Source organism: Acanthopagrus latus, chromosome 1 (assembly GCF_904848185.1).
Source record: "Acanthopagrus latus isolate v.2019 chromosome 1, fAcaLat1.1, whole genome shotgun sequence".
Lineage (NCBI taxonomy): Eukaryota > Metazoa > Chordata > Actinopteri > Spariformes > Sparidae > Acanthopagrus > Acanthopagrus latus.
The window spans coordinates 29,715,333-29,732,539 of record NC_051039.1 but is presented as its reverse complement, the minus strand read 5'-3'; the positions used below and the strand labels follow the sequence as shown (position 1 = coordinate 29,732,539).

Here is a 17,207-nt window from a genome sequence, read left to right as displayed (position 1 = left end):
ATCCCTATTTAATTTATATGTGTGTGTGTGTGTGTGTATGTGTGTGTTTGTGTGTGTGTTTATTCTTAACTCAGAAAGAAACACATTCAGGTTTTAAAGGTCCCATATTATAGTGTTTATCATCAATTTCACACAGCTGTCAGAGGTCCAACAACACTGTATTTAACATGTATTGCTCCAAACCCATCCATGGTCCTGCATGGTTCAGCTGTCTAAAAGTCGCTCTACAGAGCTCTATTCAGAGCAGTCTGTTTCTGTGCCTGCACCTTTAAATGCTAATGAGCTCCGTCTGCCAAGACCTACTTACCTGCTAGTTACTCACTTAGGGAGATGATGCCTCTTATGCTAGTGGTAGCATACGTTAATGTTATGCTGGATGTATATATGTATCGCTATGGCTCGCAGAGATGCTTTCGTTCAACCATACCAGTTTTACCCATAATCGGACCCAGAAGGAGAGTCTCCTGGAGAAGTACAGAGACTGGCTGCAGCAGGACGTTTCAGAATGGTTAGTGTAGTGTTAGTCTGTATAATGTTAGTTTGTTCTATGTGTTGTTAGAGTTACTACCATGTAGCTAATGGCTAACAGCTAGCGAAAGCTGCATTTGTCTCAACACAGTCTCCAAACTCTTGGACACTGTTCACCTCATCTCTGTCTCCAGTCTGCACATGTTTCCAGACTTTTGACAACCAAGCTCCACTGTAATATTATTAACATTAAACTCACTTCAAACACCATTGCATAGCGGACTGAAGCAGAGCTAACTAGTTAGCCAGTTTCAAGCTGACTTCACCATACTCACAGGCAACTGTAAATACTATCAAACCACGGTGACACTCACCTGTGGCTCAGGTGCAGTTGTTGGGTCCGGTATGGTTGGGACTGATCCTTTTACGAGGGTCAGTGTCGAGGCAAAGCCAGCTTTGTACTGACCCTCGTTACTGAAGCAGTCCAATGTGAAGTGGTTAGCACACACATACAAGCTAACACTAACCGCAGCCAGCACACTGTCATTACAAAAATAAATACAATCACTGTCTCTTCTGTTCTTCTGTAGCTGGAACAGAATATAGGCACTGATGTTGATTTATACAACCAACAATAGAGCAATTTGCCTGTCTAACTCCAAGCAACGACACTGCTATCTTACAACTGGACACACCAAACTTCACCTTTGGGATGAACGCCCCCCTCTCCGATATTTCCTATCATCGAGCAGAGGAGGTCGGCCTATGAAAATGACTCCTTTCGTTACGTAACGAAAGGAGCTGAATCTGAACAGCCTGTAGGAGCGTAGGAGTAGGAGTTTTACCAGTGGGTGGGCTGCAGAGACCATGCAGGAATCATTTGATTTCCTCATTCTGGCAGTTGGCAGGCTCAGAGAGGACCAATGTATATATGTAGAGACCAGAGAAAACATGTTTTTCATAATTTGGGACCTTTAATAATAAGACAGGCAATGTACCCAAGATTAAAAAAATGGCTCTGTATATTTATCTGCATATATTATGTGATGAAAGGTCATGAGCAGATGTGGGCCATTTGTAATTAGCTGAAGAAGTAATGGCCATAATGGCCTTTGTAACACCAATGTATGGTGTCAGTTTAATAGCTTGACAATGTGAGGTCCATAATTGTGTTACAAGCATAATAATCCCATTGATGCACTTTCATTTCACATAGGGGATTTCATCTTTCAAAGGCTCTTGGATCTATGATCAGACAAAATTTCCTCCATTATATAGAATACATAACGTCCATCTCATCCAATTTATGAAAGTAAAATGTAAACTGTAAGGGCCAAGATTTACCAAATGGACATCTAAGAACTTGCGGTGATGAAGGCCAATTGTTGCGTCATCTCACATCACCTGTCTATCAGCCAAATGGGATCCCTGAACCAATCATCGAACATCAGTTGTATTAATGGAAAATACAACTGTGCAAACAATGGAACAAAACACTTAGGCTGCCGAGAGTTTTTGCCTATGTGCTACTTTCTCCTTAATTTGACCTACAATTAGGTCTTCAACATTCACATTTAAATATACATTAAGGGTATTTAGCAGAGGCGTTTGTCCAGTGCAACTTATGGTACAACTAATAATCATTTTAATTACATATTAAGCAGCTGTTTGTTTTCCTGATAAAATAATGAATTGTCTTGTCTGTAAAATGCCAAGAATAATGCCTAATAATAATTCCAATCCAAGGTGTCATCTTTAAATGCAGTGTTCTGTTCAACAAACAACCCTTGAGCTGTTCAGTTGCACAGATACTGTACAGGCTAAACCAGCCCACCGGCATCAGAAAAAGGACCATGTAGGTCATTTGTTCAGTCATCTTATTATTACGCATATTTACATTTAGGTTAGGTGGCGACCTCTAGTAGCCATTGTATTTATTGTGGCTGCAAAGAAGGAAGTCAGACGGAGCAGTATAAAATGCAACAAAGTCATCCTACGGATGGACAAATGATTGGGCAAACCAAACCCAGGACAGGACTGCTGTTCACATCCAAAAGTCAGTGGTGTGTGCAAAGTTACATCATTTATGTAGTATTCCAATCACTGACCTATTCAGTCAGCCAGGTAAGGGGACATGGGTAAAACAAATACCCATATATATATATATATATATATATATATATATATATATATATATATATATATATATATATATATATATATATATATATATATATATATATATATATATATATATAGGGAGAGAGATAGATAGATAGATAGATAGATAGATAGATAGATAGATAGATAGATAGATAGATAGATAGATAGATAGAATGGCAAGCAATGAGAACACTACTCTCCAGGATCCTGATGGGCCCTCAGTCAGAAGAACCCAGACGGTTTATTTGCATCACCCTTTCCTATACCTCCCTCCATAGGAGCATCCCTACTGCTGTGTACTTTGCAGGCTCCATAAATCGTGGGTTATAAAACCAGTCCTCCTCTTTCCTTCCATATGGGATATGCCAGGGCGATGCCAACAGAAGCTGTTTGATTTAGAGCACTGTACATAGATGCATCAGGAATTTATAGGAGACTTAATTAGGAGTTATAAAAGTGACTTATAGTAATTGTGTGGGACACAGGGGCCTATAATGCGGCAGTTATCATTTCCATAACTCCCAAGTCTTGACTCTTTTTATCAGAACTTTAATGTGTTGGTGAAGCTGTTTGTGCTTTGATGTTAATGCACAAAGCTCTTCTGGGTAGCAGAATGTTGCTGCTGCAATGCTGCAGAAGGAACTGTGCAAATGGAAAAAAGGAAGAAAATCTTTGCCTCGCTTTTTATTACTGCAGTGTGTCACAGAAAATATGTTATTCAAGTTTATACACATTATCCCAACATCAGGGAGAAAGTCGTGATGAAATAGGACCCACATTTTGAAGCGGGGGGGAGATGGTAGAAAATGTCTCTCTGTGGGAAGAATTTCCTTTGAGTGTATTCACCTCCTTTTTCTTGTCTGTTTCATTTTCAACATTTTCATTTTTTTCGACATGTCCTTTTGACTCATTTGGCCCACTGTAAACGAGGCCAGGGGGCTTCAGCATTATCATAATTTTTGGAACAACAATTTGGGAGAGTGATAAACATTGCTTGGTTTTATAGGAAGTGTGTAAGAGTACATAGAAGTCATGGTTCATCTGTATACAGGTAATGGTTCAATACGAGTTTGTTACAGCGAGAAACAAGTAATAAAAAGATCCCAAATGCATAGGGCTAGCTACTCTTCATCATTTTTTGACAGAGAATAGTGCAAGTTACAGTTAGCTCCACATAGTAATTGTTATGTAGATGCAAGCTCCTACAGTAACGTCTTTTGCCCTGTCTGCTTTGCGTCCAGAGGCTGCTTAAAAACAGCAGGGAGGAATTGGACTTTCCTCACTCTGGTGATTGACACCTCTAGTTGAGGCTGTCTTATATGCAGCAGCCTGTCCAGCGTGTTTCCATACAACTGTCGAACAATGCAGACACACTGCCCTCCCTCGATCCACCGCTTGAAGTCCAACATTTTCCCACAGAGCTGATTTTAAAACAAATTTGAACTCGGAATATTGTGCAGTCATGCTTCAGTCGTTTGCAGGTTGGAAGTCCAGGTCCATATTCCAAACTTTAAATGTACAATCGCAGTCAAAGGTTTACGTACACTTGTATAGAAAATGTTTATCATCATCATTTGGTGATGGAAATAGTGGACACATACTTTACACACTTTAAAGAATAAAAAATGACATTGTGCAGCAATCGTCCAGGAATGACTTATTATAGGTCTTCTGAAAATGTGCTGAAATCTGCTGGGTCAATAATTTACAGGCAGTTATTGGTAAAACTTATCTTGGCCATTTTCACCTAAATTAGGTGCATTTGATAGCCACCCACAAGCTTCTGGCAGGCCTTTAGCTGAATTTTTTACCACTCTACTTGACAGAATCAGTGATGTTCAACTAAATAGGTTGGCTTCCTGGCCCACACTTGTTTCTTCAGCACAGTCTACATGGTCAGGATGGTCAAGAGTCAACCAAAAACAACCAAGAAGAAGTCTGCAATGAATTAGAAGCTGCTGGAAGACCAGGTACAGTGACCACAGTAAGAAGCCCTTGCTCCAGATGCAGCATCTTTAAGCTCGACTGAAGTTTGCTGCTTATCACATGGACAAAGAAAAAACAAAGAGTTGTTGGCCATAAATGAGCAGCAATAAGTACATATTATACAATCATATAACCCCAAGAACACCATACCGACTGTCAAGCATGGTGGTGGTAGTATTATTCTGTTGGGCTGTTTTGCTGTCATTGGATCTGGTGTTCTAAGGAAAGTAAATGGAATAAAAAAAGAAGGAGGATTGTCACCAGATTCTCCAGGAAAACTTAAAATTATCACACAAAATTTCACTCACACAACTTTCTAGAATCACCAAAAGTGATTGTTCAAGTTGATGTATGTATATTTTTGATTTGGTAACAACGTCATGAATGTCTTCTGTGACAAAGTAGTGTGTGTTTCCTCATTCCATCACAAAAAAAAAGAGAGTTGTAGAAATCATATTTGCTACAAGTGAATTTAAACATTTGACTGCAACTGTAAATGCATTCCCTGTTTATATGATATGTTTCTATGATGTTTTTTTTTTTTTTTTCTTTTTTCTTTTTGTGGCAAGTCTGTGAACAGAAGCAACCACAGCATCTGATTTAGCAGATTTGCACACTTAAAAAGCTTCGGATGGAGCAGACTCTCAAAAACTTCTATCAAGCATAAATCAATTAAGTGGGAATGGAAAAAAACGGACTACACAGTTGTTACAGCACATTTCATACTGCTGAGGTCATGCTGTTTATGTCGGTGAAGTCTGGCTTTGTGGCGCCTGAGTTTTTAAATTATAAATTGCAAATTGAATGACTGTTCCATCACACTTTTCCTTGTTGCAGGTTCAAGAACGGTGGAATTTGACTTCAGTCAATGTTTCTTCTTCTTCTTCTTCTTGCTTTGTTGTGTCTTCTTCTTCTGCTTTTGTTGTTTAATGGCAGTTGGAAAACAGCTTTGAGGCACAATAATGCCACTTACTGGATTTGAGTTTGGATCAGAATTGTTATATTCTGAGCCACTGATATAGTTTATGCTGGCCATAGTGTGACAGTTGGACGTATTTTATGACTGAATTCACAAATCTATGAATGTTTGGGACAGATACCCTTACTTACAGTGCATACCCCTGAATAGATATAAACAAATTCCCTCACTTCCTGGCTGTCTCTCACTAGACCCGTTAGGTCCTTGGTATATACATTTCTTTTAAATTGTATAGGTTGATTCAGATCGCCTGATAATTCTTCTGTGTGATTTTGTTTGTCTGCATTAATCAGTTGGACACCCCGTTCATCTTCGACAATGTCTTGTTGGGGGTGGAGGTTGGTTATTTATTTGTTTATTTATTTTAATCACTGAGGTATACGTCATTCTCAGTCGATGCAGAAACTATGTTAGCACTTAACAAGGGGAAGAAACATCACATGTATAAGCATATTATGACCAACGTCAGAGTTGCCATTTTGTAGCAAGTCTTCTGTCATTTTCTGAATGAATGTCACTATTTCTTTGGCTGGCACATAAAGACCACGATAATAATTGAAATTACATTTGGATGACATTGTCAGTGAACATTTTTTGCGGACAGAACTGATCAGAATCTCTACAGGGACTGGCAGGAGGAGCATGGTGCATCAGATAATGGGTCGACATAATGAGGGAACAGCCCTGCATAGACTGCCTGTCACTAATTGCACAATATCCACCAAATTTTATCAACTGCTGTTAGAATAATGTTTCTTTTTTTTTTTTTCCTCTCCCTTACTTTAATCATCTTTTGCACGACAGGCATTTTCACAGTTGGAAGTGAGAGTTAGGGAAAGCATGACTATTAACTGAACCAGTTTGTCAGTAGATTTGGTACACGATACATTAAACTCACAGCTAACATGTAGCTTGTTTGCAACAGAAAAAAATAGCATCAGGGTCAGTTTTTCTGGTGTGTGGGAATGCAGTATGGGCTTTTTTCTGGAACACTGAAATCCCATGTCATTCTGCTCGCAGGGGACATGTTTCTGTACCCCCTCTACAGCCAGACCGGACTCCTTTCTAATTGATTTCAAGGGCACACAGCCTCTGCAGAGCAGTCATTTATCTTTTATTCTGATTCATATTTCATCTTGAGCAAAAGTGCACTTAAACCAGGCTTTGAATAGTTGGATAGCCACATCAAATGCAATAATGTACATTACCCACAAGCCTTTCCCGAACACCTCTGAGATAAGACGAAAAAAAATGAAATAAATAAATAAATAAATAAATAAAAAACATGAAAAGGCTTCATGAAATCCATCTTTCAACAGTTGATGTGTAAGCTCCCTTGTGAGAGAGCAGTTTGAATCAATTCATTTCTCATTTAGGTTCCATCTGTGTTTGATTTACCACACTTCCCTGTGTAGATGTTTTTTTTTTTTTTTTTTTTCCTGTAAAGCACAAATTAAGGCTTTAAGAGGAAAATCAAAAGATGTAGACCAATACATAAACCTTAAGATATATTCCCTATACAAATATACTGATATCCAATATCCCTACATAACTCCAAGCTAACAGTACTGAAGCAAAACCTGCTCAATATGCCTATATGCCTTCAGCATACATTACTGTCAACACATTGGTAATAATGTCATGTTAACATTGGTTTACAAAATGAGTGGCAGTATACCAGCTTGTCGTATTGTTATGTTTATGATTCCCAGATCTTTTGCTCATAAGGTTCATTTATATTCCTATTTTTTTTCATTTTTTTTTTTAAGTGGAACTGTGGATTGAATAAAAAATCCTTAAATCCATTATTTATTTCCCTCTAAGACAGACAGAAGAAGAATAAAGAATGTCAGCTAACACTACTGGCATTGCCTTTTTTTTAGACAGCACTAGTTGCCCAGCTAGTCAGCTAGGCAATGGAGGGAAAACAGATCTTACAAAAGTCAGTCGCAAACAAAGACTTTTGCAGTTCATGTTTAGCAGCTACGCCACCAGGGCGTCCCAGCTAAATCTTCTGAAGAAGACATATTTAGCATCAGTGCTACAGGTAATTACCTGGAGTGTGTTACACATCATTATGCAGATGCTTATGAGTCACTGATATAGACTCCTTTAAAAAAAAAATGTCAGTTTGCATTATTTCATGTGATCTTTCACTTTTTACTTGTTGATGAAAATTGTAATACATTTCCTTGTTATTTACATTTTCAGGTTTCATTTATCAAATATTATAATAACCCCTTCAAAGTTGATTTTTCTTTTTGTTCTTGTTGTGGAAAAAAAAAATGTCAATGAGTACTATTTATTTATTTATTTTTTCATAAAAATAAAATGCAAATACATCTGCTCAGCCTCTACAAACTACTCTGGCATTTCACAGCACCTTAAGCTGAATGTCCAACATTACCCACACCTTGATGCACGAGTCAGAGCAACTCAAAGGTTTTCTAAACCTTCGATCTGTGTGAATAGAAGCATTTAAGTAACGTGCACTGCTCTGTATTTCCTCAATCACCATTTGTGCTGCTGTCCTTTGTCGGCACCCTCAGCTGTCACCGGCTCCATCGGTGGCGTGGCAGCTGGCTGGCTGCACTTTTGATTTATCGTAGTGAGTGGGAAACTATGAAGCTTACTTTGTGACAGCTCAGAAGCTTTAAAATTTAAGATGTCATTGAACTGATGAATGGAGAGAGGAGAGGCTCAGCCTGCCCACTGGCATCATATGTCACCGTCCGAAGTGATGATGGACCCTGCCTGCCACGCTCTTACATCAGAAATCAAATATTTTGTAGAACAGACGCCTATAGGGGCTTTATATTATACTCTTCTCAGTTCCATAAAGGTTAGAAAAATGTTTGATCACAGCTAACAGTAGATCCACCTTGACCACATATAGGACACTAGATGCAGCAGTCATCTCCCGTTGCTTATCATTGTCTTATCATTGTCAAGCACTCCAAATAGACACATTGCCTTCAAATGCTGATTAAATGGTGGAATTTTAATTATTTGATCCAGTTTGACATCCACGTGTGAAGTCCAAAGAATATCACCAATTTCAAATTAAAAGCAGACTATTGCTAACATCTGCCAGTGTAGGGCACAGTGTCAATAGGGGCAATGTCATTTTGAAATGGAAAACACTCCCGTGGACATAGATAGATTTTTCCATGCAAAGCTGACAAATTAATTTGCGGCGGCTGACAAATGTGCATCCTTTTATCAGAGTGAGTGTCAGATTTGCTGTGATAAAAAGCAACAAGTGGGAGCATTAACACAGAGCTCGTCTGTGGCCACCGACTCACTGCGCTGCGAGAAAATAACAAAGCACGGACACTGAGGTATAAAGGGGCACATGTGAGCAACATCAATCAAATCAATCCAGCGTTGGGAAATGCTCCTGGTTTATTAATTGTTCACCCGCGTACCACAAAATGTAATCAGTACATTGCCAGTGAATTGTGCCACTGGCTACTTACTGTTCCACCTTCATGTCGACTGAGCTAAACGTTACTCCTTGGACTCATGCGCGCTCATTCTGTGGGACTGTTGTTTTTTTTATCAGGCGCTCAGGAACCAGCTTCATCTTCAACACTTGTTTTTCACACCGCAGCAGACTAAACCCTACTGAATCAAACTGAGTTACTTGCCGATAAAGCTAAAATCGGCCACATTAATGTCATATCTATTTCAGTTTTAATGTGTTATTTCCATAAAGAGCTTTTTCAAAACCCATAGCTCTAATTTGTAAAGGGGGGGGGGGTGGAATAAAGATGCCTACGTCTCTGACAATACGTTAGCTTAAATGGCCAGTTGATAATGATAATAGCCATTCAGCGCCGTGTCAGCCGAGCTCTGCTGATAATGCTTTACAGCCGCAGGCTAACCTCCACCTTAGAATTATCCAGCCATGTCTCACACTCGCTCGTCACTGTTGCAACTTTTAAATCAGCCAGTCTAATTAGAAGCTGCACTGCAGAAACATGCTTTCCTCTTGCTAACAAGGATGTTTTTTTTTCTTTCTTTGTCTTCTCTGATATCTCCACAGTTGTACAGCTCTGTGGACTTTGGGAGAAAATGGCAGCTCATCCATGAGCATGTCACGCCGAACAGATTCTACTGGTGAGTCATCCTTTTCCACGTCTCGGCGCTCTTTTTTTTATTCTGCTCCACTCCTCCTCTCCGAAGTTTTGTTTACTCAGGAATGCAGAAACTGTTGCTAGTGTTCTGTGCGACTGAGCAAGTGATATTGATGGCTTGGAACAAGGTGTGTGACTGACTGGTGGTGCTGCTGAAATTCTGCACATTTTGCACCGCTTGATACAATCAGGCAGAGATTAATCTCCTTTCGCAGCACGCTTTGCATTCAGCATCCGAGGACATGTCGCATTGCACTTCATCCCTCACACGCGCCCTGCTCATATCAGGCACACTGCACATAAGTAATTCAATTACTATTTTACATCAGTCGCAGAGGAGAGGGGGTTGTTTTTTTTTTTTTGTACAGATGCTGATGCAGAGGCTTACGTACAGTATGAGGGGCTATGACTAATAATGGATCCGGGACGTCCCTGTCACTTCTTATCCGTTCACGTCTGAGGCTCACTCCCCCTGCAGTGTAACTACTATGTCTGAAAGTGCACACTCATCAGAAACGTAGGCCCGGATCTATTCCAGCTCATCGCTCCTCACCCCCTCGCTGAGGTGACCGGGGTGTGCCCGGGTTTGCCGTTGGCTAAATCCATTGTAACTTGCATAAATCTGGAGCTGCTTCCGTGCCGTTGTGGCATAATCCTAAATAACGTTCACAATCCATCGCATTGGCTTTGCCCTTTACTGCCAAAGTCCGTTCAAGGACATCTAAACACTGGATGGGCCTCTAGCAATGGCTAGGCATCCCTCCAGTTGGCTGCATTTAGACAATGGCTTCATCAGCCTCCAAGGGATACGAAATGTCGCAGCAATGGGAAAGCTGCGTCCATCCGGTCTAATCCACAGCAGTGAAATGAGCAAGAAAGCAAGATTCCACCCAGAGATATACTCACAGTCAGACAGCGTGGTGACCCTGCAACATGCAGTCACTGATTAGACTTTATTTGTATGTCTGCCCAGAGTTGCTGTGGATGTGGCATTTCGAATATGGGGAAAATCCTGTATATTCCTTACTAGGTTAAAAACACAGGTCTAACTGGAGCAGAATTCCTTTGCTCTCTTTCTTCTTTTTTTCTCCCATCTACATTCCTTTTATATTCATTGTCATTCAGATAATGTATTCTTCCACTGTCTGTCATTCTCTCCAAGGTCTGTCTCAGGCCTAGACAAGGAGCCAGATCTGGTCCACATGGAGGCTCATACACCAGATGGAAGTGAGTGTCTCCTGCACACACATAAACATCAAAGGGGAGTCATGAAGAGGTCTCTATAGGACTGAATTCCTTCTAGAGAAATGAAGACATCCCCAGGGAAACAGCCTTGACGCGCCCCACCAATAAACCCAGTGCATGATTCTTGATTATTGTGGCCTTTCTTCTCCTTCCTTTCACTGGCTGAATGTCAGCTCTATAACTCCGAATGGAAGTACCACTAGGGTGTTCCATAGGTGACACAGGTGAAATTGTTTATGCCTGCCTGTGATGTCAAAGTAGCACTACTCTGAGTTATAAGCATTTTTTATTTATTTTTTTTCCCCCATATAACTGTGGTATGATTGACAGGCGGAGATGCTTGTTTGTGGTTTCTACACATGATAGGAATAAAAGAGATGCAAATTAATCCGAGAAAGTGTCAGACTGCGCAGACATGTGGAGCAGAACCATACACATTTCAAGTATAAAGGATATCCCTTGAAAGCTACTAACTATCTATAGGTTATAATTGTGAAAAGCAGCTACCATTCAAAAATGCCCTTGATGTGTTGCTTGTCACAGAAAAATGTATGCCTTCAACAGGTTACTTATTGTACTGAAAGAAGTATACTAAAATTAGCAGTTATGAACCTGTCATGCATTCGGTGTGTCTTCCTCTGCGACAGATGTGCAGTATGTCACGTGCAGAGCTCAGATGTGCACAGAAGCGAACAGGAACTATCCATTCCCTGGATACATCGACATCAGCTCTTTGGTGGTTCAAGATGACTATATATTCATACAGGTACGACTCTCTTTCTGTCAGCCCATCTTACTGTGTAGAGGCATGAATCTGTACCAGCCTCATGATTTGAACTGATTACATTCACCTGTCGTCGATTCTCAACACATCACAATGTATCTCACCTCCCCTTCAATTAAAAAAAAAACAAAAAAAAAAAACATTTTTTAAGTCATTTCAAAACCATTGTCTATTATACCCATGTCAATAAATAACATTAGAAAACATCACAAACATGACTCTGCTGCATACACCTCTATAAAGCTGGACGGCAGAATTCACAGCGCCTCCTCAATTCATGGCTTGTTAGCTTTGCCCACTGTATTCTTTTCTGTCATTAGCGCAGGGTGAGCACCACTAATGTGGTTCCTCGATTCTGTTGTATAACTGTATCACTGTATGTAATTGTTGTGAGGCAGATTTTAAGCACACTGTGCATCTTGTCCAGTTTGTGCCTCCAAGTTTGTTAATAAAATCTGAAATGTTAACGAGACAGCCACTTTCAACGTAATGGGTGCATTCATCTATCTCTCGCTGCTGACCTTAGAGTAATGTTGCCTGCAATTCAGTGCAAGAGAGCGATGTTACAATGTCACCTCACAGGTTTATTGTCCAGCAGAGGTCAGAAAATCAACAATTTGGTAATCTGTAATCTTGTGTAGCCTGCAAACTTCTGATGGTGTTCTGTCACTACGTAAATGCAGAGACCTCCACGTCTGCATTGCAATGCATCTTAGAAATTAAGAATTCCCACACTTTGGTTTCTACCTTGTACATGGACAGTCTAGATAGTATCAATGTGAAAATGTATCTAAATTATGGGGAGCCATTATAACTAGCTTAGCTGTTGTACATATGGAATAAATAAAAAACATAAACATAAAAAAAAAACCTTATAATAACTTATTATATTGCTTGAGCTGAGCTTTGCTTCTTTAGCTAGAATTCTATTTTCAACTTAATGTTCTACACACAAGTTCCATTACGCACTATATGATTGTGCATGGCACACAGAAAACATGTCAAAATCCCTTTAGTCCTACTCAACTGAACATTTGTGCTTTGTTTTTTACGCCACAGTAGTGTCATTATTCATCCTAGCTTCTGCCTGGTGTCACATTAATCATGATTTGTGCGACAGAAAAATCTGAAACTCTAATGTCCTCAATTCAGTTTGTCCAATTTATCGGTTGTATTTTTCTTTATCTCTGCAGTGTGAACATTATTGTCTTTGACACTGTGTGAATGCGGTTTCATACATTTAAATTTAAACATGTAAAGTCAGCTTAATTACATGGCCAGTCCACAATAACACCACTTGTATTTAAATTTACCTCCAGCTGTTGTGGTGCTTGATTTCATGAGGGGGGGGGGGGATCTGGTTATGTCTTTTTTCCTTCGCATTTTCTAAGAATATCTTACTCCAAGGTGGCTTTATAACCAACACTAGCTCGAGTGTGCAACTGCTGGTCCTGTGACCTCCAGCAGTCTTCAGATAAGCTTCACTATTTCCAGAACTTGCTGCTCTTTGACACTCAGCACTCACTTGCTTGTGAGACTAGATGACCCGCGTCCTCCAAAAATCTTCCCTTTTTCATCCTGGCAATCATCATTTATAAAATCCTCCGCACCGTGATCCCTTTGACTTTCTATAGTCCAACACACAGCCTGAAGTCAGCTTGCAGAAACCCTGTTACCCTGAATCACTCAGCTGCACTAAATGTGCTTGTAAATTAAATTTGCAGTAATATATTTGGGATAGTATACCATAGGATATACCAACAGTAACGGTTACAAAATCATGCCTTTTATATCCAGTTGTAACATTTGTAGTAGTACTTGTAACCATGCTCGTCCAGCTTTTTGATCCCACTAAATGTTTTATTCAGTAGAGAAGAGGGATTTCTCAGCTTCTTACATACCTGAGCTACCTACAGGCAAGACCTTTCACTGGAAGCCGTAGTAGCCTTGGCAGCACATTACACAAAGAAATAGAGTTGTTCTGCACAAAACCTTCCATCCCGTTTGACCTCTCTAAGTCTTTCAAGTAAACTCACTCGCACTCAACTAAACCTCCTACTCAATTCAAGCACCTCCACGTTTTAACACATATACGTCACAGACGAAAGACCTGAAAGGGATTGGAGGAAAAAAAAATAAAAAAAATCAATCACACCAATTCCTCTTAAAGTTCAAACCGCCTCTGGTTACCCATCCATCGATCTCCTGCTCCTTCACTCAATTGCATGTGGGACTGCTCTGCAGTGCTAGCCCACTACATCTCCTCCCAGAGCTTGTTTTCCCTCCTCTGAGCCATTCAGAGCACTTACATGATCAGTAAAAGAATCAGTCCTGTCATACAACATTAATACCAATATCACTTCTCTTCAGTGGAGAGCCAGAAGTTTGATTTGAAGGTTTTCCTCTAATGAATTTCATGTCAGTGTTGATAAGAGTGAACATTGTGTTATGGAGCTGCAGTCTCACTTAACTCTTTGTGTCTGTGTGTGTGTGTAAAGCGCTTGACTTCTGCGGCCTTGAGGCTAATGACAGTTCTCCAGCACCCACCGACCCTGTGTTTCCTTGCTGCATACGCTAACAACCAACAGCTTGGAGTGTAGACCATTACAGACAACTTTCTCCCCCACCCTCAATGGCAGATGAAGCCCGGTTAGGCAACTTAAAGATTTATCTTGACAAAGAATAATGAGACTATTGATTGTCCTACAAGATATTTACCAAAGTCCACTTCGAAACCACTAAGTGCATCGACACCTAGATAGGGCAGCATCTTCTGAATGCAAGGCAGGAGATCGCTATAAATGGCTAAGTGTAAAATGGAAAAAAAAAAAAAAAAAGAAAAAAAAAGAAATACCCGGTGTATCCAGCAGTTCCTTGAAAGCCAGCAGGATAAACAGAGAGAGAGAGAGAGAGAGAGAGAGAGAGAGAGAGAGAGAGAGAGAGAGTGGGAGAGATTGATGTGACACATAAATGACTGGAGAAAACATGATGTGGTGTCACATGGTGTCAGCAAAGAGGTTACACATGAGGCCATGATCCAAGGTGTCTGCCGCATTTGTGGACAGCGGAGCTCCATCGCAGCAGTTCTAAGAGAAAGAGTGCAAACTAAAAGAGAATTAATACGTTGCTAAAAATGCTGAGGGTTCAGATACAGCTAACTGCCATCAAAGAACAGGTGGTGATGGAGGCTGAGTGTTACAGCTTCTCAAGTCGCATTTTATCAGCCAAAAAAGTGCTCTTGAACACACGGCAGAGGCTCCGGCTGAAGGCCAACTAGCTTGTGTGTTTCTGCTCCTGACTGAGGGAAAGTAATTCTCCATACAAAAAGTTAGCAGTAGACTGTGTTCCTCATTCAAAAAAGGAAACCACAAGGCACAGGACTGCAGATACGTAACACGTCGTTACGATACGCTGCAAAAACTAGAGCCACTGAGGCTCCAACACTGGCCAACGGTTCAGCTTGATGTGTCAGGGCCCTAGAATAAAACCAAAGCTCCAGGTAAAATAGTGAACACTGTGTGTTATATTGATTATATACAATTGATTGTACTTCATGTATTGTAGGTTCCTACATCTGGACGAGCCACCTATTATGTGTCCTACAAGAGGGAGTCATTTATACAAACCAAACTTCCCAAATATTCCCTGCCTAAGGTAAGTGCTTTCACTGTTCACGTGCATGAATCATAAAAATCTGTTTTAATTTGAGAATGTCACAGAATCAGTTAATCATAGACCTAATTAAGTCTTCCCATTCCTAAATGCTTTTAAATGTGATGCTGTGAACTGTGAAGGAAGAGGGTGACATGCCTGTGGCTTAATATAGCTTGTTGTAAGTCACACATTTTGGTTTATTTCCCCTTTAAAGCTGGCACACTGTCCTTTTTCAAGTTATATTTCTAACAGTGGTGGCACACTCAGGGCGAGCCCCTGAGTGAGCTTCATTTTACAGTATGTTTCTCCACCATTTATATTCACAACACAGCATTGATCTTATGACCAGTCCCATGGGGTCAGCATGTTCTAATCCGTCACTTCTCTGCCTCTGGTCATAACTCCTCTTAATCTCTCCCTGCTCCCTGATAGGATTTACACATTGTCAGTACTGATGAGAAGCAGGTATTTGCGGCGGTGCAGGAATGGAACCAGAACGACACCTATAACCTCTACTTGTCCGACACCAGAGGAATCTACTTCACCTTGGCCATGGAAAATGTCAAGACCACTAGGGGCATTGGAGGGAACCAGATGCTGGACCTCTATGAGGTAGGCACTGGATGAAAATGCTTCCCCTGGAGGGACACATACAGTACAGTTAGGTTTTCATTGACTGATTCAAAGTTAGGAGGGAGGATACAGGGACTCGCTTTCTCACTACAGAGAACAGCTACAAATTACAGAGACATGTATCTACCAACACACAACTGAGCAAAAAAGTTTTTTTGTTAAAGCTCATGGTTAAACATTCTATATTTATTTTTTTCAAAGTATGGTCCTATTGCACAAAATTACCCTACAATAACTCAGATGGGTGTATCAATAAGGTTGTTATTTGAAACCCTGCTGTGAACCAACAATACTTTTGCTGTTGCTGCCGCTGCTGAATTTTCCAGCTTCTAAAAAACCCTGCAGTATAAATCCCTTGAACAAATATTATAACCTCACACTAGTGTTGGATATAGACTTGCCAGTCATGTCCTGTGCACAAGGTTGCACTGGTTTGATTTTATGCTGACCGACTGAACCGGCATTTGTCAGGTGTAGGTGGAAAGAGATAGCAGTCTGTGGCTGACGTCAGCAGCAGTGCTCCCTCTCTTTTGTTGTGATGTACTAAAGATTTTAAGTTAAGGATCAGTGTATTTGTCATCCTACAATACAGGATTGTATAACAAAATGCAAGTTGTTGTCCCTTTGAATTATTTATTTACATGTATTAATCAGGGAATTCAACATAATCACTCAAAATCAGCAGGGAGAGGTGTGTAGTAACAGCTGATTATCATTACTGTTTGCACATGCTTTTTTTTTTTTTCTCTGTCTCTCCTCGACTGTCCCTTCACCCCCCTGTCAGCTCATCTTCCCTGTTTGTGGGCTGCTACAATTGCTTACTTGTGAGGTTTACAGTGATAATATGCCAAAGAATTTAGACACTAAAAAAACATAAATCGCATGACAGCTTAGCTCACGTTTCACACACAACACTCAGAGCTTAGTGCTTTGGTGTCACTGCGTGACAGGACTATTTCCTCTCAGCGTAAAATCAGAATTAAAATGCCTGCGAAACAGACAACAACTTTTGAGACACTTCAGTGGGAAATAAAAGAAGGGCAGGATAGATAACATTAAATATTAAACAATATTTATTTGATAGTGACAAAGGACTTGCTGGTGCCTATCAAATAGTTGCCAGTTCCAATTTGGGAGATCCTAGATCCAGATTAAG

General features: G+C 40.3%; 1 protein-coding gene across 1 annotated transcript in view; it reads left to right on the top strand.

Annotated features, from left to right (window-relative positions):
- The window catches only part of sorcs3 (sortilin related VPS10 domain containing receptor 3), a 238,433-nt gene that overhangs the window by 150,657 nt on the left and 70,569 nt on the right, over positions 1–17,207 (top strand). The window contains exons 5-9 of the mRNA XM_037115465.1: positions 9,645–9,718; positions 10,898–10,962; positions 11,628–11,746; positions 15,329–15,418; positions 15,851–16,030. Of these exons, the coding sequence (XP_036971360.1) occupies positions 9,645–9,718; positions 10,898–10,962; positions 11,628–11,746; positions 15,329–15,418; positions 15,851–16,030 (528 nt within the window). The remainder of the gene's footprint in view (positions 1–9,644; positions 9,719–10,897; positions 10,963–11,627; positions 11,747–15,328; positions 15,419–15,850; positions 16,031–17,207) is intronic.